This window comes from Agelaius tricolor, unplaced genomic scaffold (assembly GCF_023055355.1).
Source record: "Agelaius tricolor isolate 1412-34295 unplaced genomic scaffold, bAgeTri1.0.p SCAF_17, whole genome shotgun sequence".
In the NCBI taxonomy this organism is placed as follows: Eukaryota; Metazoa; Chordata; class Aves; order Passeriformes; family Icteridae; genus Agelaius; species Agelaius tricolor.
Genome location: NW_027269277.1, coordinates 1,461,626 through 1,487,790, shown reverse-complemented (window position 1 = coordinate 1,487,790; position 26,165 = coordinate 1,461,626). Strand labels below are relative to the sequence as shown.

The 26,165-nt window shown below is 43.7% G+C and overlaps 1 protein-coding gene across 1 annotated transcript in view; it reads right to left on the bottom strand.

Moving 5' to 3' along the window:
• Positions 1–3,692: 3,692 nt before the first annotated feature.
• LOC139597486 (S-antigen protein-like) overlaps positions 3,693–26,165 on the bottom strand; it is a 68,557-nt gene continuing 46,084 nt past the window's right edge. Inside the window, exon 2 of the mRNA XM_071442929.1 lies at positions 3,693–4,456. Coding sequence (XP_071299030.1) covers positions 3,693–4,456 — 764 coding nt within the window. The remainder of the gene's footprint in view (positions 4,457–26,165) is intronic.

The window sequence follows — 26,165 nt, the reverse complement described above, 5'->3', positions numbered from 1 at the left end:
ATGCTATGAAATGGACATGATAGACTGCAGTTACTTAATGTGGATGGGGACAGCCAAAAAATGTACATTTAAGAATTCTCAGGCCACTTATAATTTATTGTAATACTTGTCAAAGCATGAGAGATGCTTTCAAAGGTCCAAAAAAAAAGGGCAGCTCAGTACTCCAAGGAGTGTACAACAAGTTATCCATGTGAAGGGCAGAGATATTTAACTGGAAATGTTCCAGGCTCTCTGGAATGTGGGAGAACCAAGGTCTCCTCACAGCTGGATTTTCCTATATACAGAAAAAACCCTCATTTTTTCCCTAAGAAAAACTTTGCTTTTGATGAAGAATGCCTCTTTTTGTAATGACATGCAGATGATGACTTGAAAAAAAAAACAAACCAAGGTTCATGTGTAAGCACTGTTAAATGTCCCTGATAAAATTAATATTCTTTATATTAGTCAAGGTTTGAAGTCAGCCTTGCAAAAAGGGGCAGACAGGTTATGGCAAAGTCTCCTAAGATTGGCAAAGCCTTTTCCTGGGTGATGCAGGTGACAGGGAGTCCTGGAAATGCTGATGTGAGCCCAGGAACCAGTGGATGTGCTGCTCTCAGCTCCGATTTTTCTGCTGAAGATTGCAGCCTTTAATTGCTGCTGTTCAGAGCAGCAGATTTTGCAGCAGGCAGTGCTAGGAAATGGCAGATCATAACAGACAAGTTTTCATGATCAGAAATCTCTTCAAGGTAAATGCTGCAATATGAGTCTCAATATCGCCATACGTTACCAAATGACTGCGTTAATCTGATTTCCTGGCTGGTGGTGTGATAGAAAACTATAAAAGGGAGACCTATCCAAGTGAGATGGATGCTTAACAACTCGAGCCTGAACTTTTCCAGAGGCACTTATGGTAGTTGAGATGTTTGCTCTGAGTCCAGTGGAAAACCAGCCCCGAGTGATTGAGTGCTGCAAACACCAGGGCAGGACAGGGATTGTTTGCAGTAATGTGAAATGTATACCCTGAAAGCAGCAAGGAGGAAAAAAAATGAAAAAAAAAAAAAAAAGAGATGACTTAATGTTGTATTTTAGGATCAAAAATATCTTAAGAGCGAATTTCAGCAGATAATGAAACTGATTCCAAAAGGGAAATGATGAAAGCCTCAGCTCATTACAGCTGAGCTAAACAGGCCAATGCACTCTAATAAGAATTCCTGCACCCTCTCTTGACAGACAGGTTCCTGACATGATAGCTCTTTGATGTTTTCCATTTTTCTGATTCCAGAAATGCATTCATAAAGTGAAATCTGTCTCCATTAGGAGCAGTCAGTTTGGTGGGGGGCACGCCAGTGTAACATCAGGTGGTGGGAGAGGAGAATATCCAAGAGGACAAACTGAAATCTGGGGGTTTGTGCGTGCTATATGTGCTTTGGTGAGCTCATTAAATTATTACAGCATTTCAGAATTTTTCAGACTTTCTGAATGTTGTTTTTTGTAATGTGTTAACTCCTTACTTTTCTTTGCCCTGCTGCAATCCCAGTGGGCTTTAATGAAGGGAGAGACCTGCTGTCATTAGAACAATCTGGCAGGCAATTTTGAGATGCTAAACACCTCCAGGATCTTTAAAAAGGAACGCTGCACACAGATTTCCTTTTTTTACAATAATTGGGAGCTATGGGGTGGAGGTAAATTGTGCAGTTTCTTTTACTCCTGTTGACTTCCTGGCCACAGACATTCCCAGGGGCTTGGGCCTTCAGCTGATGAAGATTCTTCAGAGAAGTTTTTGGAGAAATTTGAGCTGAATGTGGCTCTGGCACCACTGCCTTGGAGATGCTAATTCTGCACAGCCTTCCTGCAGGAATATTGGTTTAATTCTGGGGGGCTGCCTCAGCAGGTGTGGGTTTGGGGTGGGACTGAAGAGAGGAGGTTCCACGCGTCCAGCTGGGCCCTGGGGATGGTGTAGGAGTGGTTTTTGTACATCCCCAGTGGCTGTTTCAGCCAGGCTGGGCTCCCAGTGCTGTCCCTGGCCACCCTGAGCCTCTGCTCCCTGCTCGTGGCACCCAGGGGACAGCAGGGCTGGGCTGGTGGCACCAGCAGGGACAGCGTGGCCACCCCTGAGCCAAGGAGGGGCTGCCACCACGCCTGGGTGAGACTGACAGCAGATTACACAGGCTGAGATACCCTAAAGCTCAATTATATTGCTGATTTTCTCTGTAGCAATTTTCTTTTTTTTTTCCTTAAGAAGATTGGAATTGTGTTTGCCAGGGCTTAAAAACGTGGCTCAGCCACAGAGGCGTGGGGGTTTCTTCTTCTTGCCATGGCTGAGTTGCCCTGGTACAATATTGCTGTTTTTCTATGAACATTATTTGAATTTGAAGCTCTCTGCTCTTATTTGACCTTGTATTAACAAAGAAGAACTTTATAAAAGCCAAGATACACAAATAACTTTTGTATTCCCAAACAGACCAAAGGACCAAAGTCGTGGCAGGGTTGCTAAAGGTCTGAGCACGTGGGTTTCTTTAAATCAACATTTCCACATTGCAAGGCTTTTTTATTCCTTTCCAGCCCGGATTTGTTGCAATAGGCAAAGTCTGTGCATAAATTACAATCAAAAACTGATATGTGAAATACAGATTCTGTTTGTGCTGGGTGCACAAAGCGTTGAATTCTTTTTAATGAAAAAAATTTATCAGTGTCTCTGGAATATGAGACAGATCATCTTGAATTTTGGTGGTAACTCTTTTCCTTATGGGAATTTCACCTGCACAAGAGAAACAAAGAAATCATTAAGGCTTTGGAGAAAAGTAATTTTAATTGCCAAAAATACCATTTAAAAAAGGCATCATAGAGTTTCTTGCTTTAAAATAGATGAAGAATGTTTTAAATTATTAATACAAAATATTTTTGTTTGTGTTTTACAAAGAAATAGTATCAGGATTTGCATCTTTGTTCTTTCCCTTTTCGCATGCTCAAAGTCAAATGAAATTTGGAGACGTGATCAAATTAAGCCTTGATTTTTATTTTATTCTTTTTTCCAGCTTTGTTGTTTAAAAAAAAATTTAGGTTATAAAATCAGTTCACCTGAAAATAAAATTTATGAAATACTCTTTTTTTCATTTGGAACTGTATAATTTCTAAGGAACTTCAATTCTGTAACTTTGGCTTAGGTGCTAGCATATATGGGGTTTTTTCATACATTCAGGGGTTGGGAGCTGCTTTAGTGATTATATTGCTATTAGCAACAGAGTTTTTTTAAGTAGTGCAAAATCAAATATTTAAGCTGTTGTCAATCTGTAAAGGGAGGATTTTAAGCAAGGATCCCTTTGAAATGCAAGCTTGTAACCTCCCAGTGCTTTGTGCATCAGGAGACTCTGGCAAGACTTAAATCCTCTAAAATAAACGGAGGTGGCCACTCATAATTCCAGATAATCTTATTGCAGCAGCCAATCTGTGCCAGGCTGTCAGCTGCAGCTCTGGGTGTAAATAAAGCAGGGCAGTGCCCAAGGGCAGGAGTGCCAGGGAACAGCTCAGTCCAGAAAGGTTCTGTGCTCCCCATCCTCTCCTCCTGTGCCATTGGTGTGCTCCAGAGCAGCTCCTCCTGTGCCATTTGTGTGCTCCCCATCATCTCCTCCTGTGCCATTGGTGTGCTCCAGAGCATCTCCTCCTGTGCCATTGGTGTGCTCCAGAGCACATGGGCAGGAATTCCAGGGAACAGCTCAGTCCAGAAAGGTTCTGTGCTCCCCATCATCTCCTCCTGTGCCATTGGTGTGCTCCAGAGCAGCTCCTCCTGTGCCATTGGTGTGCTCCCCATCATCTCCTCTTGTGCCATTTCTGTGCTCCCCATCATCTCCTCCTGTGCCATTGGTGTGCTCCAGAGCAGCTCCTCCTGTGCCATTGGTGTGCTCCAGAGCAGCTCCTCCTGTGCCATTTGTGTGCTCCAGAGCAGCTCCTCCTGTGCCATTTGTGAGCTCCCCATCATCTGCTCCTGTGCCATTTGTGTGCTCCCCATCCTCTCCTCCTGTGCCATTGGTGTGCTCCCCATCATCTCCTCCTGTCCTGTTTGTGTGCTCCACACCAGCTCCTCCTGTGCCATTTGTGAGCTCCAGAGCAGCTCCTCCTGTGCCATTTGTGAGCTCCCCATCATCTGCTCCTGTGCCATTTGTGTGCTCCCCATCATCTCCTCCTGTCCTGTTTGTGTGCTCCACACCAGCTCCTCCTGTGCCATTTGTGAGCTCCAGAGCAGCTCCTCCTGTGCCATTTGTGTGCTCCCCATCATCTCCTCCTGTGCCATTTGTGTGCTCCCCATCCTCTCCTGCTGTGCCATTTGTGTGCTCCCCATCATCTCCTCCTGTGCCATTGGTGTGCTCCAGAGCAGCTCCTCCTGTGCCATTTGTGAGCTCCAGAGCAGCTCCTCCTGTGCCATTTGTGTGCTCCCCATCCTCTCCTGCTGTGCCATTTGTGTGCTCCACACCAGCTCCTCCTGTGCCATTTGTGTGCTCCAGAGCACATGGGCAGGAATTCCAGGGAACAGCTCAGTCCAGAAAGGTTCTGTGCTCCCCATCATCTCCTCCTGTGCCATTTGTGTGCTCCACCGCAGCTCTTCTTGTGTTGTTTATTTGTGTGCTCCACAAAAGCTCTCTTATCCTATTTGTGTGCTCCACATCATCTCCTCTTGTGCCATTTGTGAGCTCCACACCAGCTCCTCTTGTGTTATTTATTTGTGTGCTGCACACCAGCTTCTCTTGTGCCATTTGTGTGCTCCACACCAGCTCCTCCTGTCCTGTCAGCTCCACACCAGCTCCTCCTGTGCCATTTATTTCTGTGCTCCACATCATCTCCTGCTGTGTTTCCAGCTGCACGAGGTGAGGGGCAGGAATTCAGTGTGGCTCTGAGGTGAGCTCTCACTGCTTTTACAGAATGGCTCTGTTTGGTTTAGGAGCAGAGCTCTGAGTTTTTGTGAGTGTGGTGCTCAGTCCCTCAGCCCCAGTTTTAACTCAAAACTCTTCCATTTCAATGGTTCCTTGTGTGCTGTTTGCCATGCTAACCCACTGAAGAGGGTAAAGAAGGGAAATTCAGAGCAAGCAGAACCCATGAGCCCAGGTGATGCTCATTCCTGGCACTGGGAAACAGGAGAGGTTGGAGAGCAGAATTCTCTGCCTTGAGCCCTTGGGGCCTTGAGTGCCAGCCAGGAAAACAGGGAGGAGAGTCAGGGAACAATATCACCAATTTCACCATGTTCCAGCTGCTGTCCTGGTTGGGGTTTTGGTTTTGGGGCTTTTTTTTGGGGATTTATTTTGGGGGTTTTTTTGGGGTTTTTTTGGTGTTTTTTTTTTGTTTGTTTGTTTGGTTGTTGGTTTTTTTTTTTTTTGTTTGTTGTTTTTTGTGGTGTTTTTGTTTGTTTGTTTGTTTTGGGGGTTTTGTTTTGGTTTTTTTGGGGTTTTGGTTTACTATTTAATAATTCTTGTTTGGGAGGGATAAACAGAGAGCTCACCACTTCAGGACTGGCAGGAGTGTTACAGACACCTGCAAAAAGCATTTGTGTTTCCTTCCCCTGCACTGAGTGCAGAGAGCTGCCCTGGGCTCCCACAGGGGCTGTGCAATCCATTCGAAATTGCTTGACTAAAAGAAGGGTACTCTGCTCATGTTCTGCTGCTGCCTAAGGCTGCTCTATTAAAACATCCTGTTCACCAGCTCACATTCCACTCCTTAATTTTTATTAATAAATAAACATAGCTGTGCTGTTATTTGCATACTTCTGAGCAGGCTCTTCTCCCTTTGGTTTTAGAGAGATGGAGGGGCAGATGAAAATGTGTGTATTGTGTGGAGAGTGAAAAAAGGGAGCAGTACAGAGATGCTAAATATTCATAATAAATTACGTAGGAACGCAAAGTTAAGGCATCACTAATTTCAATGCCTGAAATTACATCTTGGGTTGGAAAGGACCTTAAAGATCATCTTGTTCCAGACCCTCTGCCATGGCAGGGACACTTCCACTGTCCTAGGGTGTCCCAGTGTCCAGCCTGGCCTTGGGCACTGCCAGGGATGCAGGGGCAGCCCCAGCTGCTCTGGGCACCTGTGCCAGGGCCTGCCCACCCTGCCAGGAACAATTCCCAATTCCCAATATCCCATCCAGCCCTGCCCTCTGGCACTGGCAGCCATTCCCTGGGTCCTGTCCCTACATGTCCTTGCAAACCCTTCTGTAAAAAGCCTTTGTGCAGAGACACAGCACATGGGCAGCACTTTTCTCCCAGGTCAGAATTTGTTCCCAGTTTCTCTCCTCTGACCCTTGCCTGCACTCCATGCTCTCTCCTGTGCCCAGCTCTGTTGGGTTCCCTGTGGAGGAAGATGTTCCTGAGGTGTTACAAAGGTAGTAAAGTAAAATACTGCTTTTGCTTCTCAGTAGGAGTGGATGGGTTTTTGCTCCTGTCATGTGTGGCTTTTAAGCCTTTATTTGTAATTGTGCAGTGGAAATGTCTCTTGGTGAATTATATTTCCATCACTGATGACCTCCTTATTCTCCACAGTGATGTTTTGTCCAACCTACACAAGATTTCTTTAATTTGTGAGCTCTCTAACTCCAGCCTGCGTGGAGAGAACATTTTCAGAGCAGCGTGTGATAAACTAGCTGATAATGAAAGAGCCTTGGATCTAAATAAAAAAACAAACCTGTTGGAGCTCTCAGAAGGAAGAGGTTAATGGGTTCCAAGGCAGAAATGGACTGGAGAGTGTCATTCACTTGTACCCAGGTTGGATTCCTTTGATCAGGCTGAGTAATGCCTGCAGGCACTTGCCTTGTCCCTATCATTATAATATGCAACAAAATGAAATGCTGAGGACTTTCTGCATTAGCTGGAGAATTATAATTGACCATTTGCTTGCAGTGTCATGGCCTGGTGCTTATTTCAGAGAAGTAAATAAACAGGAGAGTTGGTTTTATTTTAAGAGTTCAGGTGTACATAAAATCAAGTGTCAGCTTGCACAAAACCCCTTCAGCTTCCTCTGAAGCTCTGAAGGGCTGCTGTCAGCTGTCTGGAGCTATGGGAAAGGAGGAGCCATCCTGAAAAATGTTCAGATATAATTTATATGTATTCCTAAAGAAAAAAAAGCTGCCTTGAGTAGTGGGCTGTTTTTCAAGGGAACAGAACACTCCATAACTCTCCTTGAGAATTGTGAGAATTTATTTAAGATGAGGAATTAGGTGCTGAGCTTTTAATATCTAATTTTCATAAACATGTCACTGAACATGTCCATAAAAAAACCCCAAGCAACTGTTACCCACTTCATCTTCTACCAGGGGAAAAAAAATTCCTGTCACTCTGTCTTACAGGAGATACTTACTTATTTGGAATTTTGTTTTTAATTTGGTTAGCAAAACAGTTTGGAATGGCATGCACTGGTATTTCACTGACACCAATATAGTTCAGAAGTCCCTGAAAAGGGGAGATTAGGGATAAAATGAGAGAAAATCCTGAATGTCTCAAGCCCACTTAATGCTGTTGTCTGTATGTTAGTGATGGAGAGCCCTCCTTTAAGTCTGATGTTGCTCACAACATGGAGCAAATGCATTAAAAGTGATTTACTCATCTGAAAGCAGAATCTCCAGCAAACACCATAAGAAATGCATGTTTACAATTTGCAGAAAAACACTTCTTCCTGGGTTTTATTTACAATCTCCACATCACTAATTTAAAAAAAGAGAAAGCAACTCCACCACATCGTGTGTAAGATGCAGGTTTGGTACTTGGACAGGAATCATCAGACTACTGTCCACACTCACATTAAATGTTTGTGCAATGATACCCCCAGTGCTGCACTGTGCTGTTCATTTTATCTTTGCCAGGACAGCAGCAATAAATAACACATATATGAAGTTTGCTGATAATTCCCTTCTTGCATTCTGAAGGAAGATGTGGCTGCCTTTGCAGAAAATCTGTCCCTGTACATTTTCCAGCTGATGTCCCGGCTCCCAGTGCTGATGTCAGATTGTGTCTGTCCTGGTAGAGGCACCTCCAAGAAGGGAAGCAATTAAATGCCCTTTTTGTGCCCAGTGCATTCTCCTTTAGGGTCAGGCTGATAGCAGGGAGTGTGTGCTGCAGGGCTGGAGCAGGGGCTGGGAGGGAAATGCACACAGAGATCATGGGCACGAGCCTTGGCAGGGAGCAGCAGGGATGATGGGGACGTTTTTGAGGTGATGGGGACATTTTTGAGATGATTGGGACGTTTTTGAGATGATGGGGACATTTTTGAGATGATGGGGATGTTTTTGAGATGATTTGGACGTTTTTGAGTTGATGGGGACGTTTTTGAGATGATGGGGACGTTTTTGAGATGATTTGGACGTTTTTGAGATGATGGGGACATTTTTGAGATGATGGGGACGTTTTTGAGATATGAGGACATTTTTGAGATGATGGGGACATTTTTGAGATGATTTGGACGTTTTTGAGATGATGGGGACGTTTTTGAGATGATTGGGACGTTTTTGAGATGATAGGGACATTTTTGAGATGATGGGGACATTTTTGAGATGATGGGGACGTTTTTGAGATGATTGGGACGTTTTTGAGATGATAGGGACATTTTTGAGATGATGGGGACATTTTTGAGATGATGGGGACATTTTTGAGATGATTTGGACGTTTTTGAGATGATGGGGACGTTTTTGAGATGATGGAGACATTTTTGAGATATGAGGACATTTTTGAGATGATTGGGACATTTTTGAGATGATTGGGACATTTTTGTTCCTCTTCATTCAGGAAACTTGAACCCGGCCATTTTCATTTTAAGTTTTCTTTAAGTTTTCTTCTTAATTGTCTGGGATTTTTGTGTGCATGAGTCTTGTGTGCATGACTTATTTCCCCTGCTAACTGAGAAGAGGAGGCTGCAGGACAGATCATGTTAAGGAAGCTCACTATGCTAAAGAACCTTCCCTGAATTTCTGCAAATAGATTAATGCCCATCCTTCCCCTGTATTAAGGTCAGTTTATATTAAGCTGATTTGGGCAGTTCTTCCAGCAGCTGCTGTAGATATCTTGCTTGTAAACTTCAGAGAGTGCCAAAAATAATATTTCTAAGCATTATAACCTGCATCATGCAGGAATTATACCCACTTCATATAAAAGTTAAGTATCTCCTAAGATAGTTCTGGTGGTGTCAGCAAGAAGCTACTGCAGCAAGATTTGGAGTCCCCAAGCAAGATTAGGATTCAAAGATTCAAACTCTACTTTTGGTGTAGAGCTCTCGCCTTGGCAGCTGAGCAGGACCCTCAGGTTCCCTCCCTGACTGGTCAGCAATTCCAGGAGCTGCAGTCTGGACCACCACAGTATTTAAATCCTGATTTTCATCAGAGGGCTGAGGTACTGCTGGGGAACAACGGCAAAACCATCATTTCATAACCCAAGTACAACTTCAGCCACATAAATCCTGTTGGGAGGGAATGGAGGGAGCTTTGTCAAACTGCATTTTGGTGTTTTGAAGGTATTAGATTCTGTCACAGTTGTGAGAACTTCTAATAAATAGTAATATTGGAATACATGTGGTCTCTATTTAAATCATAAATCAAACTGCAGTTTTTTCTTTATTGTGTCTCTGTTTAAGCAAAATATTTTAGCCTCTGTTATGAATCTAAATGGGAGAAATAAGCAGTCTGCTTTCAGCCCTCCAATATTAATATAGATTGTCTCCCAATTTATTTATCCTGCTGTTGTGCTGCTGAAAATGTGTTTTTTGAATTGCATATTGCATTCTGTCATTTTGGGAGCGGAGCTGGATCTGTCATGTGGTGAAACTGGATTTTCAGCACTGAGTTCTGCCCCAGTGTCAGGCCAGGGGAGCTGACAGCTCTGGCCCTACCTGCATAAATCATGGCACAGCTCAGCTGGACTCTGCTCTGCTGACAGCTCTGAGCAGCTCTGCCTTTCAGCTGGGAGTGTGGAAGCCAGGCTCAAAGCCAAGCCACACAGAAATACAAATAAAATGGGCTTGCCTCCTTTTATGATGGGTTAGAGAGGTGCAAAGGCAGTTTTAGAATTGGGGGGATGCACAGAGTGTGCTGCAGGAGACAGAAAATATTGAAAATGTATTGAGGTGAACGTTCTAATGTGATGGTTGTTTGTAGGGTATAGGAAGTGGGGGGAATATGGCTTAATTTGGAAGAATGTTAGAAAAGCTGGCTGGGAAAAGAAAAGACTGAAGGAGGAGCCCAGGCTGATGTGCAGAGGGCCCAGGCTCTGTCCCAGGCTGAGTACAGATGGACAGGACCTTTTCAGTACCTTAACTTGAATAAAACCAGGAAAGTTCCTTTTACTGAGGACCTTTGCCAGGAGAGGGAGGAGAAAACCTTACAGATTGGACGTGTGGGAGGCTTTGGAGGTCTCATTTGAAAGTCTGGATCTGCACAGATTTTCTGTGAATGTCTTTTCTGTGCAGGGCTTCATTTCTCACAGTTCAAAGTGGATGGTAACAATGCCTGGATAACAAAGATCCTGGGACAGCAGAATTTTTGCTGTGCAGAGGAGCTCTGGGCTGGTCTGGCTGCTTTTGAGGAAAAAGAAATAACCACTGTCAGATGTGCAGTGTCATTGTATTGCTGCTCTTGAAAGAGGTGCCCACTGACCTGTTCCACCCAAAGCCAGGTCAGCACCTGAGGCCTGATCAGTGTCCTGCTGCTAGGGGTGAATGAAGGCAAAGTTGGTGCTGGCATCATCTCCATCAGCATCTCAAAAGCTGCGCCCAGAGCAAAAAAAATGCTTTGCACAGAGCAAAAATGATGCAGCACCTCAAAAGCTGTGCCCAGAGCAAAAATGATGCAGCACCTCAAAAGCTGTGCCCAGAGCAGAAATGATGCTTTGCACAGAGCAGAAATGATGCTTTGCACACTGCAAGAGTGCTGCAGCTGCTCGGGCCAGTTGCAGAAAGATTTTCTCAAGAAAAAGCTTGGAGATGGGGAGAGGGTGGAGAAAGGGGGATCATGGGGGGATCATTGAGGGAAATGACCCAGCCTGAACAAATGGGAGGAGGAAAAGGCCACAGGAGTCAGATCTCATTGTCATTACTGGTAAAAGCAGTGGGAGGTTTTCAGTGTTTGTGTGGTTTGGGTTGGTTTTTTTATCTTTCTGGGTAAATTGTCATTTAGGGTGCTGGCATCCACATCCTTGTTCTTTGGTAGTGTTTCAGTGTCCTCATTTCAGCAAGCAGAAGCTGAAAAGCAATTCTGTGCAACTTGGAGGAGGGAGTCCTGATGTTAGCTCTACCCTGGTTAAATACACAGAATTTTCTGTGCACAGCATGGGTTAGTCAGGATTTAACTGAGTACACAATTCTGGTCATTTGCCTTGTCACTGGAATTGAGATTTCTTGGCTTTGCTCCTGGCCTCCTTCAGTTTCCTCACCTCATTTTGCTTGATAACCTGCCTTACCAAAAATCTTTCAATGCCTTCACAGAAAGTTTTTGTGCTTTGAGGGATTGAGGTGAAAGTTATTGGATGCTGCACTTTGCAGTTGAGTCCCTTCAGCAGAAACACTTCATGAATCACAGTTACCATCTTTGTCCTTATTTTCCCACTCACAAACTTTTTTTCTCTTTTTTCCTCCTTTTTTTTTTTTTCTCCTTTTTCCTTCTCTCACAGTTGAAGCCTGTCTGTTCTCAGTGCAGCCACTCATAATAAACAGCAGGTGTTGTGGGTGTTTCCAGGCACATTCAGCAATGCTCATAATCCACTGCTGGACTGCAGGGAGAGCTATTTCTGCCATTAGCAGAGTGTGGAGCCTTGGCTCACACACTCAGTTCTGGCAAACTTTGCTCTGTTAAGTGCAAGTGGGATTTTATTCATTGTGCAGCCTCCAAGTAAATATATGTGCCTGTCCAAATGTATTGTTAAATTCTTCAGAGGGAAAGAGCTTAGGTTGGGAGACTTGCCATTTTTCTCTAATTAGGAAACAAACAGAACAAACCAGGACCGGTATAATTAAAACCTGTATTTATCCAAAAGAAATTAAAAAAAAAAAAAAAAGTTCTGATTCATGTCCATGTCCTTTGGAGCTCAGTGTAGGTGTGGAGCTCTTTCTTCCCTCCCCTCTAAAACAAGGAGGTGTCAGTATAAGGTGATTAAACCTAATCTGCTACCAATGGCATTGCTGCCAGGATTTAACCTTCCAGCTGAGAAAAGCCTCAGCCTCTGGCAAGCTGGAAGAATTTCAGTACTTAGGGTTTCTTGTGGTGTAAGTTAGGGAGGAACAGTTTGTGGTTTCAATATTTTGTGTTGTGACAGTTGGTAGCTCAGGGCACTGGCTATGGGCTGGTTAAACACCTCACAGGCTGGTTTAGAAATTGGATCTTCCTGCCTCTTTCCCTGCAAACTACTGAGCAAATGATCTTATTTTGGCCATTATAATTGTCAGGAATACGGTTTCCACTGGGATGGAGGGTAGGAATTTGTTCTGGGCTGACTGAAGTCTAAAATAGCCCAAAAAATACAGATGTGACTGTACCCACGTGCAGGGGTAGCTTCTCCTTCCAGTGTGCTTTGTGTTTTATTCACTCCCTACACCAAAGTACAAATGCCCACATTCTAATTCAGGTATACATCACATCTTTCACAAGGCCTGTCTTTATTAGTGTTGTTGAGGTTTTACATTGCTTAGCTGTGCAGTGCTCTATATATGTTGTAGGTTTGATGTTTCTCTTGTTTTCCCCCTCTTTCCCCCCAGATTCCCAGTGTGTGCCAGAAGTTCCTTAATGTGTTGATTCAAACTGGTTTTATTTTCAAATGTGACTTTTTCTGCCTTTGTTTTCTTCATGAATAAAAGAAATTCTCATTACATTCTTCTTGTGGTGAGTGTGTGTGTCTCCATAAAAAATAGTCTTTGAAATGTGAGTGGAACAATTTCTCCATAACTGATTTAACTTGTAAATTTATGGAAATCTCATCAGAAATTCTAAGGACGTTCCTTGGGCCTGGCATCTTACAAGTGATCTGTTGAGATGGCATTGTGAAGTATTTGAGGGGCTGTGGCATTCTCACTGCTCAGGAAGAATTAGTGCAAGAGGAAGTCAAGAGCACATCCTTGGAAGAAGTTCCTGTTTCCATTGAAAAGATTCTGTAAGAGCCAGAGGGTCAGGAAAACAGAAGGGAACTTTTTGAACTGGCGTCTTTTGAGTGTACACAGCACCCACATACAGAAAAATTATTGACAGTTTGTCCATATCCTCTTTGTCTGATTAAAAAGGATTTTTTAAACCTCATTTACCAGGCAACTGCCTTGAACTTGGGATAATGCAGCTCGGATGAAGGGCCAGAACCACCTGCTGCTCCTGCTGCTTTACCCATCCCAGCAAGTCAGCAATTTTTCCTTGAAAATGGCAAATAATTAACATTCAATTTCCCTCTCTGGCCGTGGTGACAGCTCCTCCTCGGTGCCTCTGGCAGTCAGCTGTGGTCACTCAGCCTGAGTTTGGGAGCTCTGGATTAGCCTCCACCAGCTGCCAGGTCATAGCCAGAGAGAGCAGGCAGAGCTCAAACCCTGATTGTTGGTGTGGAGCCAGGCTTGGCCAGGGAGCTGCTGCTTTTTGAAGGGCTTGAGGGTCAATTTTGGAGTGGGGTGTGACACAAAAACACTGCCCTGCTTGTCCCAGTGTGTGCACAGCCCCTGTGGCTGCCCACGAGGAGAAACGGGCAGGGGAGTGCAAAAATCATCAGGGAGGGGAAAGGGAAAGGGAAAGGGAAAGGGAAAGGGAAAGGGAAAGGGAAAGGAAAGGAAAGGAAAGGAAAGGAAAGGAAAGGAAAGGAAAGGAAAGGAAAGGAAAGGAAAGGAAAGGAAAGGAAAGGAAAGGAAAGGAAAAAAGGAAAGGAAAGGGAAGGACTCATTCTGACTCAGAGCCTTGAGCTGCATTTGCAGCTGCTCCAGGTCCCCAGCTCTGTTTTCTTTTCCCTTGGCATGTCATTTTTTAAAAGCTTACCTTGAGGTGTAGTTCAGCAATAGGGCAAGCCTGACTTAGCTGAGTTTTAATGAAATCATTGTTTAACCAAAAAAAAAAAGCTGTGGCTGGTCTTGTGTTCATTCTGAGTAGCTCTGCCCATGGTGGGGTGCTCATGCTTTGCTCTCTGTGCCTGGACCCACAGATAATGAGTGCTTAAACACTGGTCATTCTCCTAAGGCTTGATCCAGGGCTAATTGAGGTCACTGTACAATCTCCTGTTACCTTGATTGAGGCTTGGATCAATTTTTAGTGTTGCCAAATTTATGAAGCACTGCATGAATTTTGAACACTTTCTCAATGCTAAGTTAAAGCAGATGAGGGTGGTGAATGTATCTTTTGAAAAACATATGCAAATGTTATATATAGCCATGGACTTGTTCTGAAAGCATGAAAGCACACAGAAATATGTGTGTTCTCTTGTTACCTTTGGATATTTACTTCTTCTAGAGCTGTTTCTACGTATTTCGGAGCTTTTGGTGGATTGTGCCTTAGTATTTAGTGTATCATCTACACAATATTTAGGTTTCATATTAGTTTACTCAGTTTTCTACTGATCAGCAGATAACTTATCCTGGAGCTTTTTCATGGACTTTTGACAGAGCTGTCTATCACACAGAAAGTTTGCTGCTTCTGCTAATAAAAGCCCACAACTCCTCATTCTTTGGCACACAATCCTCTTTGGGTCAATTCCACTTTATTTTGTACCCTGGCATCTCAGATATTTCCTGAGCCTTTGAGACCCTTCACTGGAGTCCCAGAGGATAAAACTGGGCAGTGAAATGATAATTTCCTTATTGTCTTCTATGTGAAATACCCCTGCAGCCCTTATCCACATGGTGTAAAACCTTGATCACAGCGTGGCTGTGGTGCCCAAACACACAGAGATGCAGAAATGGTTCTGGATTTGTCAAATGCTTTGCTCTGTGTTGGCCACTGCTTTTTCCTCTGCTGCTCTCATTTTGCAGTGTCCCACGTCTCATTGTTTGTTTACTGCAAAATGTGTTTGGAGCTGATTTGGCACATCTTTAATTTACAGCAGGGATGTGCTTAAGGGTAGGCTATAATGCAAACTTTCTGTATGTTTACAAAATTAAAGGAAAATAATCGTTTTGAACATATTGCATCTGCTGCTGTTTTATGGGTGTGTTATAACAATTTTATGCAGCTCCATTTAGCATGGAACTAAAACTGAGAACACAGTAAATTAATTTAGCAGGTTGAACTTTAAAGGGATTTTTGTTCTGCTGCAGAAAAGGCATTGTAAACAAGAACTTAAGGCAGCAAAATAATAAAATTAAACAAGGTAATCATAAATTATCCCTATTCAGGAGGAACAAGTCCACTGTTCCCTCTTACTGGAAAAAAAATGAAGACAAGAGAGGCAAACTTAAATATGTTGTGAAAACTAATAGGAACACATCCATATTTGCAGTTCTTATGAGAAACAGGTTTGGTTTTTTTCCTTGACTCGTTTTCATGTTTGACTACAACTGTCTATTCTTGTAACATGAGGCAGTTTAATAAGCTTAAGATTATTCAGTGCAGTATTAAAAATGAGGCTGCCTTAACAGAAATGTATTGACAATCTGCACTGGAGGAAAACTCCTTTGCATCCAAGCAGTGGCCAGCAGGTTTCTCTGATTTTCACTGGTTTTCTCTGATTTTCACTGGTTTTGCTGGTTTTGCTGGTGTTTGTTATTGGGCCCAGAGACAGGTCAGAGCTGAGGAAGGTTTCAGTGAGCTGCAGAGTTTATTTTGGTGACCCTGGGACCAGGGGTCCATAGGTCCAAGGTTTGCACTCTTAGTCAGGCAGAGCCTCAAACCTTCCCAAGCCCAGCTTGTCTGTGAGGAGGTTCTGAAATGTAATTTCTGTTATGGAAACACAACTTTCCCTCGTGGTAAATGCTTATTTACCTCAGAAAGGGGATAAACACTGCAGTGAGTCACTGCATCCACTGGCAGCAGTTGAATTGAAATGTGTGTGAGCTCAGATCAGCTCCCCAGCAGGGGTAGGGAAGGGACTGGAAGAGAGGAAATGGGACCCGTGGCAGGATGGAGAGGAGGGATGGAGAATTGCCTGATCCTGCCTGGAACCCACAGGAGGAGAGCAGGAGGGAAAAGAACGAGACCCTAATCCTAATGTGCAGAGAGCCTAATCCTAAAATCTGCAGGAACTGTGTCTAGAGGTGTGGATTTCGTGGTTGGCAGTGGACTGAGAGGGGGATGTGTCAGATGGAAAGCTCAGCAGCCAGACTGAGGTGAAGGAAGGGCATGCAGATGTTTAAGCACTGCTTGTTCTGATGAACAGAAGCCCTTGAGTTCAGTTGTACCCAGCCCTGTGCTGACAACAGCAGAAATTCCATTTCTGATGGATTGGATGCTCCTTGTGACTGAGCTGTGGCAAGACAAGAGGCAGCCTTGTAGGATGGGTGGGTCTGTTCCACCTTGAGCTGCCATCCAGTTTGCAAAATAATCCCTGAAGTTAATTTCCACCCTTAATTCTTCATTGAAGCCTCTTTAGACACCCTGGACCACACCTTGTGCTGTTGGTTTCTCCATGCATGGCTCGTCTAAAACATTTTACTATGAAAAGGAGTAATCTCTCCAGCAGAGCTTACCAAATGGGGCAGATTCTATAAAAAGCCAACACTGCCTTCTGAAACAGAGCAGTATCTCATCTGTTTTTCATCTGTGAATTTAGAGTCTTATTTTTTTGCCTTTGTCCTTCATATCTCTATTCTAAAGATCCAGCAAAAATACTAATACTGCCTGGCAGCATAAGCAGGTCACAACTCAAATGAGCTCTGAATATTGTTCCCAAGGGAACCAAGAACTATGTCACACTTGCTTAATTTCAACATACATATATTCAGAAATTTTGGGAGTGAGGGTATACATTGAAAGTTAGATTCTTAATGTAATCAAATATGATGAAATATTTTATTATGTGACAGCTCAGCTTGAAAAGGAAATTCTTTTTTTTTTCTTCCCATGACTTATTTACAGATGGATAGGGCAGAACTAAAAAAGCTATGAAAATGTAATACTATTAACATCTAAATATTCAATACTGGATGAAAATAAGAACGGACTATAAACTTTTGTTTTGAGCACAGGCTGGATGGTTTCTGAAATATGATTGCAGGTTCTAGAGGAAAAGGCCTGTAGAAATGAATTTTCCTGCCTGTAGCAATAAAAGGGGCTTGTAAATAAATGATCTTTATGTTAAGTGGATGCTAATGAGAAATGCTGCTTAATGCTGGGATTCTGAGAATGGATCTGCACTTTGCCATGAACCCACACGGAAACATTACAGAAAGTTTCAAGGCCACAAAAACAAAGCCATGCATGCAGCTGCCTAGGGCAGCAGGATGGTTTTTCTGACTCATTTGGCTGCATTAGAGCTCTGGAGAGAGGAGCTGCTGCTGCTGCATGGCAGGAAAGGTCAGCACAGAGGGGAGCAGGCTCCTTGCAGCGTGGGCTGGGCTCCTGCAGGAGCAGCACCAACCCTCCCTCCATCCATCCATGGATCCATCCATCCATCCATGGATCCATCCATCCCATCCTTCCCTCCATCCATCCATGGATCCATCCATCCATCCATGGATCCATCCATCCATCCATGGATCCATCCATCCCATCCCTCCCTCCATCCATCCATGGATCCATCCATCCCATCCCTCCCTCCATCCATCCATGGATCCATCCATCCATCCATGGATCCATCCATCCCATCCCTCCCTCCCTCCATCCATCCATCCATGGATCCATCCATCCCATCCCTCCCTCCCTCCATCCATCCATCCATGGATCCATCCATCCCATCCCTCCCTCCATCCATCCATGGATCCATCCATCCCATCCCATCCCATCCCATCCCATCTCATCTCTCCCTCCATCCATCCATGGATCCATCCATCCATCCATGGATCCATCCATCCCATCCCTCCCTCCATCCATCCATCCATGGATCCATCCATCCCATCCCTCCCTCCATCCATCCATGGATCCATCCATCCATCCATGGATCCATCCATCCCATCCCTCCCTCCCTCCATCCATGGATCCATCCATCCATCCATGGATCCATCCATCCGTCCATGGATCCATCCATCCCATCCCTCCCTCCATCCATCCCATCCATGGATCCATCCATCCCATCCCTCCCTCCCTCCATCCATCCATCCATGGATCCACAGATCCATCCCTCCATCCCATCTTTCCATCCATCCCTTCCTCCATCCATCCATCCATCCATCCCCTCAGCCCTGCCTGCCCCATCCTCTCACTGCCCTTCCCTGGTTAAACTCAGCCCTCTGCTCAGGGAGCAGCACAGCTCAGTTTTTCCCATTCTCTGAAAAGATGGTATCCCTGGAAGAAACACCTGTTTGAGTGGTGTTTGTTACACAATTAACCACTCTTTAATTCCTGTATTCCCAGTCACAGCACCCGTGAACACCCCAACCTGCCCTGCCTTACTTGAGCACTGATTCCCTGGCTGCTTTTGTGATTTATAAACCAGTGGGGTTCTTCTGTTCCCTACCTGCTTGGAAAGGTCCCTGGGGAACAGGCAAGGAAGAAATAAATACAAGATTCTGACAGCTGAATAACTGGTACTGAGGGGTGTAAAAAGTTCAGTCATTAAATAAAGCCATTTCCCAATACAATCCTCTGCATATGTAAGGAGAGAGAAGAAGAATTGGTAAATATTGGCAAAAAGAAATCAGTGGTTCTTGGAGTTCTGCACAGAGATGATGTGCCCTGGTCCTGTTCATTACCCTGTGCTGGCAGTGGAGCAGAATCTGGTGCAAACCCCTGCCCTAACTGTGCCTCTCACACCAATTAACATCTCTGCTGACTGCTGGGGTTTGTTTCCATTGAGGTAAAGGCTTCCTTCCGCTCTCAGAATGCCCTCTGAGTTAGATCCCAGTGTCACCAGCATACAAAGTTATCCATTAGAAAGCAGCACGCCCAGGTACGTGAGGTTTCTCAGGTAGCAGTGGAGAAGGAAATGTGGGGGGATGGAATATAAGGAAATAAAGATAGTGCAGAAATTCATCTCACCCCTGAGGAGCTGCAGCTGGGCCAGTTATCAAAGATTAGGAACAGGCCTGACTTTACCAGGTCACAGCTTTAAGCAATGAGAAGAATATGCTATAAAAGAGTGGGGTGGTGGTGAGAAGAGAACTGGAGTTAGTGGCTGCTTTGTGAAGAAGAGTCAGTGCTCTGAGGAGATGCCCACAAGAAACACCAGGAAGGTATGGAGTTTTTGTGATAAGGACACAGCAGTGGGGAACCCCTGCAATGAGATGGCAACGGTTTCCCACTAGTTTAGATAAATTTTCTTGAGGTATCTTTGCACAGTTTGAAACAGAGGGACAGTAAATGCTTATCTTGCTGAAACTGGGGAGGGTGGAAGGTTTGGGATGTGCCATTTGCTACGTGTGGATGTTATTTTGGTGGAAAAGCTGCTGGGCAGCAGCATGGGCCCCCCACAAGGGGCTGTGAAAGGAAGATGGAGCAATCACTGCTTGCCCAAAATGAGGATATTAACTGGAATGTTAGCAGGGATACCCAAATCCAGTTTATCCTACTGCCTTCCCACTTTCTGATTGTCTGCATGGTTCTTCTGTTTCCAGTGCTTGAAGAAGCTTCAACCTGCCAAAGTTCTACCCTAGAGTAGAGAATTTGTAAAATCCGTTTCCCCTTACACCAAATTTATTCTATTATATTCTCAGATTTATGGGTTTTTTACTAGACAATGTCCATACTTTTTTATTTTGGTGGGATTTGTTAGGGTTTTTTAGGGGGTGGTTGGTGGTTTTGGGTTTTGTTAGTGTGGGGTTTTTTTTTTTTTGGTCAGAATATGAGAAATCTGTTCCTGGATTGTTAAGCAAATATTTTATCTAATGCTTTCCAGAAGTATTTGAACTTTGAAAGATGTATTCAGTGCCCTTTTTAAAGATGCTCAGCAAGCTTTTGTGGAACATAAAGGAAAGGAAAATGTTCGTGTGTGCCCTTATCTTGTTCTTATTGAGCATGCCATCTTTCCTGGGAGCAGCCCTCAACTATAAAAGAATTATGGGAGTGTGCTCTGAGCAGAGCTTTGGAGATCTCTGCTCTGTGTTGTTTTATTCCTATTACAAACTGTTCCAGCACCTGGGTATTAATGCACACTGAATTCAATGTCATTAACACTGTTGTAAAAAATCTTAGCTTTTTTCTTTACTGCTCCTAAAAATTGTGTTTGTAATCCCTGTTCTGGTTTCCAGCCAGGAATAAACAAATATCCATATTTATTTGGTCACTGCCTGTGCCCATGAAATGGGTTTTGAAAGGAATATTGTGAACTCAGGCAGCAGATCCACAGTGTCTCCCTTCTGATATTCCCTGCATATTCTGTTATCTTCAGCCAGTGTCTGATGAATTGTACTGAGCATGCTTTTCAAATGGGTCATTATTTCCCTCCTTTTTATAGGAGTTCTAAACTGCAGCTTTAGATGGCTTTTTTGGACTTTTTTTTTTCCTTTGTTTTTTTGCGCTCTCAGGGTGAATTTTCTACTGCCAGTTGTGGAGATCTGTAAAACTGTCCAGAGTTATTAAGAATGGAGTCAGTATAATAAACTGTAAGTTTGATTTCCACCTAGTGACAGTGAGGCATTGAACAAAGCTGTTCCTCAATATCACATCCTGGGAACTTCCAGCTTCTCTCTTCAGGCCAAGATGTAGAAATATTGTTATTGACCAGAAGCAATTATAAATACACACAGTGTTCTGCATTGCACAGGCAAGGAGAGCTGGGCTGGCAGGGAAGAAATTCTCTCTCAGTCTTTAGCTCAAGTAGCTCACATCAATATAAAGGGAAGTCTCTCATGGAGCACAATCAAATTAATATTGCTGGCAACCAAAAGTGAAGTGCTAATATGCAGGAAAGCACACAGATGTCGGAATTGAACTTTCTTGCTCTCAGTTCTGCATCTCAGAAACAGTTTGTAAGTAATGGATTGTGTTGGTGGGAGAGAAGGGTTTGCCTGCCTGGTGCTGTGAAGATTGTGCAGAGATTTTACAGCTGAAATGGGGCTCTTGGAGTTTGGAGTGCAGAGGGGACAGTGATTATAGGATGTGGAATACACCTTTAACAACAGAAGATGAACAAATAGAGAAATCAAAAATGTTGGATGGAAGGTACCAGGTAAGAAAGAGAGAGAAGAAGGAGTGGAAGTAAAAAAACAAAATGGAAATAATAATCTTGGCTAAATTGAGGGAAAACTTGAGCTGGAGTCTTTCAGTCTGCAGCAGAGAGGAGTGGAGTGGCTGAGGCTCTCAGAACGAGCCATGGAACTCCCTGGATGCTGCTTGGGGAGGTTTTCCCTAAGGTTTTGGTAGCACTCAGCTCACCCTCAGCCAGCAGCAGCAGGAGGTGTCAGACAGGAGCTCAGGCAGGGAAATGTGCTGCCAACAGCCAGGGGAGCCCCAGGGGCTGCAGGAGGAGATCCCTGGCCAGGGCAGCTGCTGGGCTCAGCTCTTTGCAGGGTTGGTGTCTGTGGGGGTTTCTCTGGGTCTGGATTGAAGGCATTAAGACAGAAATTCATGTTCAGACTCAGGTGTTTATTATTCCTTATCAGTGGAACAGTCCCACTGCTGTGAGTTCAGCAGCTTTTCATTGGAAGGCACAAAATAGCCACAATCTCTTGGTACAAGGGCTTTTAAGAAGAAACCATCCAATTAAGAACTGACACCTGGATTATTTTCCCTTTAAACCCAATAACTGATCCCAAAGAGCTGCAATGGGGACTTTTCTGCCCAATTATAAAATGCCACCCAAACCCATGGAGAAGAAGGAAGGAACCCAGGGTGACACCCTGTGCCCTCCATCTGCTTCCATCCACAACACACTAAAAACCCCAAACCCTCAATTTCTCACCCAGTGACACACCTGCACTGCTCTCTAGAATCTATTGCACACTTTTGTGGGTTCCAGTCTGTCTTGAAGTCTGGGAGAATTTCTCCATGGGTGAGGGTCAGAGTCAGTGCTGCCCTGGGGGTCAGGGCACCCCGGAGCAGACACAGGAATATCCCACATGCAGGAGCAGCTCCTCTGGCTGCCCTGAGCTCCTCAGGCTGCCCCTGTGCTCCGTGGCACAGGCTGGGATTGCAGTTCCCAGCTGGGGAAATGTCCTCATTGCCCCCTCCCCATCCCTGTGTGCTGCACCTGAACCAGAACCCACAAAAACCACTCCACAAAAAAGTTACCCATTGAAAAAAATTCATTTAAATAATATGGAAAAGTGCTAAATAGCTGCACTTGCTATTTTATCTACATAGAAATGAAGGCTGACAATGTTTTGTGGAGTACTGAGAGCTGGTGCTATATGAGCTCTTTTATTGGTTAAAACTGAATACATGAAAGATGTTTTCTTCTCACACCTTTCATTAATCTGGCTCTGTATTTTTGCAGACAACACTGAGCATCAGAGAAGCAAGATGCTTACTAAGATCACATTATAAATTCTCATCGTATTTCTTCTTTGCTTTTTATTGCTTCCTTACTTGGCTTGACATTTTCATATGAATAAAGTACAGTACCAACATCAAGTTGTTCTCACATAGGTTTACAAAGTAAAAAAAAAAAAATTATTTGATAAAAGTGCTGGAAAGGTGAAAGAAAATATTGGAATCCAAGCTACAAATGGAATGGGTTTTGCATTTTTTCTTCCCCTGTCTTGTTCTTACTCAGAAACAGATGCTCTGGTCAGTTTTGTTAATAGCTCCAATGGCTGCTAATCCAGTGCAGGGCTCCTGATGTATGAGATCAGTTTTCTTCCTGTGCTAAGGTAAAATGAAGAAAATATCAGTGTGCATACTAATCTTCTTTAAGTGGTGGTGTGATTTTTTTATTTTTTATTTTTTTGTTCTTTCCAGCCCTGATTCTGACTCAGATCACAAGACCCAGTCATTAACTCTTCTGTCCTTGGGAGCAAATCATACACACAGAATAAATATTAACAAAGAGCTCATAGTTACTCCCATATAAGTTTAGTTAGATTGCATTAGATTAATTTGAAAAGGCTGTCTCAGGGAGAATCTGCTGTGAATTTGTGCTTTTTTTTCCCATTTCTCTGGTGTTTCAGTCTTGTCTTCCCCTCAATTCCTGTTACAAAAATCCAGTGTGATAGAGAAACCAAGGTTACCTTATGGACCAATACCCTGTGGGCCCTCAGAGCAGAATTATAAAGATTTTGAATCAGTACATTTGAATAGAAAGTAAGAGTTTGCTGCAACTCTGGTGGGGATTTTTAGAAGAGCCTAGGGGATATAAATATGAATAATCCAAGGCACTAATTGAAATGCCATTTATTTAGAATGTATGGTTCAGCTTCTCCTCATCCCTTGGAGGAGGAAGGTTTTATTTGTGTGTGGTTGTTGTCACTGTGTGGGGCTCCTTTGTTGGGGTTTTTGTGTGTGTGGAAGCAGCCTGAGTGAGTTTTTGCAGGAGCTGTAGCAGGTTCAGCATTGCCTGTCAGTTTGTGCTGAGATGAGTGTGGGCTGCAGAGTTTCCTTTGTGCTTGAAGCTTTCAGGAGCTCGGGGTTTGAAACTGGTTCAATTGCTAATTGATGATGCATTAAATTGTACCATAAAACACCATATGAATTTCCCTGCAAACATTCAATTAGGATAAAGTGTTCCTCAGAACTTTGCTGTGTAATGAATCTTATGCTGGATTTTCTTAAATCTCAACAGATCTGAACCTGTATTATCTCAGTTGAGTCACACTTTCTAGGAAGCCACAATTTACTTTGTTATGGGCACCCTCAGGAGGAGTTGGGGGAATGTGGGCACCTCCCAGGGCTCTTGGGAGAGGAGGAAATGCAATTTCTGTGCTGTGGGAGCCCCAGGTGTCCCCAGAGCCCCGAGTGTTCTCAGCCTGGTTATTGCTGCCTTATTGCAGGACAGGGTGAGCCAAACTCCAGCCCTGCCTTCAGAGCTCCCTGCTGCTCCAAAATGCTGAGTTTTGGGGGTTTCTGCTCCTCCCCAATCAGCCCAGCCCATAACACTCCCAGTGTTTTCTGCCAGCTCTGACAAGGAGCAGACCTGGGAGGAGCTCATTCCATGGCACTGCAAGAGAATCAGCAAACCTCCAAAGAAGTTGTTTCAGTGGGAAGTGTAAAAAGAGAAAACTCTAATTGAGACTTTTATTTGGTTTGGAAGATTTGCGGTTGATTTTTACTCTTTAATTTAATGTTGCAGAATGCTCAGAGAGTTCTAAAGAGTTTCAGTTGAAATTTCCCAGTTTCTGTTGTCCTTAGTGGGCAATGGTTTAATAGTGGGCAGAGTTTGCCAAAAACAGGGACAGTCAGATGGAATTGAGGGGGGACAATTGTTTGTGTGCAGGAAAATGTTGAAAATCTCCAGGAAGCTTTGCACAATCTCGGGGAAAAAAGTATTCATTTAAAAACTCTGTTTGAAATGCTCCTGGCCATAGGAATTTTATTTTTCTTACCAGCATCAGGAGCATCTCTGAAATCCAATCCCTTCTGAAAGAGCTCACGTGCATGACCATGGAGGTTGTGATCCCGTTCAGCTTTTATGGATAAATTATTGTTGCCAAAGCCTGGGAGGAATTCTGCAATGAAGCCCAGTGTCCATAGCTTATAAGAGAGGAGAAGCCCTTGCTGTGAAGCCCTGCAGAACTGCTTGCATGGGGAGCAAAAGACAAGTTTCTTTTTGAGCAGAGGTTTTATTGACTCTGCAAGATGAAAGAAGTAGAAAAAGAAAATAACACTGGCGAGCTCCTGAATATCTTGCTGTAAAAAACTGAAGGATTCTGTAATGAAAGGTGACTTTTCTCAAATTTGGCCATTTCAGTGTTGCTCTGACATGAAGCATTCACAAATTGTGCCGAGTGGCAAGTACACTTAACAACATATTTAATCAAGATCCAAAGTTCTCGTGGTACAGTTGGAATATAAATGTCTGCCCAAAAAAGGAAAGGGATTCAATTGTCTCATCTTCTGCAATACAGAACTTGCAGATCAGTATGGAAGGAGAGATGGAATATTAATTTTCCTGCTTGATCTTTTCTACTTTATTGGAATATCTTGTTTAACTTCCAGGAATAGCAAGTGTCTTCAAGAATAAAATACTCCTTCTGTTAACATAGGGGTCATGACAACCTGCTAACCCTGGAAATTTAAGATATGTTATCTAACAGTTGTAAGTGGTGACAGAAGAAGATTTCTATTCTGTTTTTTTGTCATATGCCAAACACCTCTGAAAGAAAGGGGTATTTCAGTCCTTAGAGCTAAAAACCTCTCATTGAAGTTTCTGTTGGAGCTTCTGCCGAAGATTCTAGAATTTACATTTTATCTCTGTGTAGGCTTTTGGATTTATTGATTGATTGATCTGGGGGGTGTGGGTGGGATTTGTTTGTTTTTCCCCAGAGCAAATTAACTCCAGAGTTGTTGCCTAAATGCCTGCTGTGGCACAATTATTGCAGTTCCCACTTTCCTGTGCATCTGCTGAGGTATCTCAGGTGAGATCTCCATTTGTGGCCACGGAGGGGATGCACTTCATGTCCTGCTGACCCCTGTTCCTACCCCAGCTGGGTCTTCCTCACACTCCTCTTGTCTTTTCAATAAGAACAGATTGGTTCTTCATCAGATGTTCATGCTTTAGTGTTATTTTTCTTGTCATTGTCACTGTTTTGGCCCTTCCCCTGCCTGTGTTGCCTTAGGAAATCCATTGGGTGGATTTTTCCCTCTGTATTTATTTAATAATATTAGATTTGTATGTTCTAATTGCTTTGAATCTCCTCATCAGTCTTTATCATTCTGTGTTATAATTTTATTAGTATTATGCTCATTACCTTCCTTTTCCTTTTGTTTTTCCCTACCTTTTCTTTTCCCAGCTTTCTCCCCCAGCTTTTACCACTGCCCATGATTTGCTCCTTTCCAAAATTTGTCATTTCTGAGGTGACTTTTCTTGTCCTGCCTCTTTATGATGTCATAATATTGCCAAGGCATTGTTACTGATGCCTCACAGTTTGCATTTTAATGGGTTTTTTTTCAGTACTTTGCATGAGGATCAGTTCATGAGCATTCTCAAACCATCAGCAGTGAGACACACACACCTCCAGAGCCCAGGAAAATATGCCACTGAAACACTGGCAATATGTTTGATCAGCACTGCAGCCAGGGCTGGTCTGAG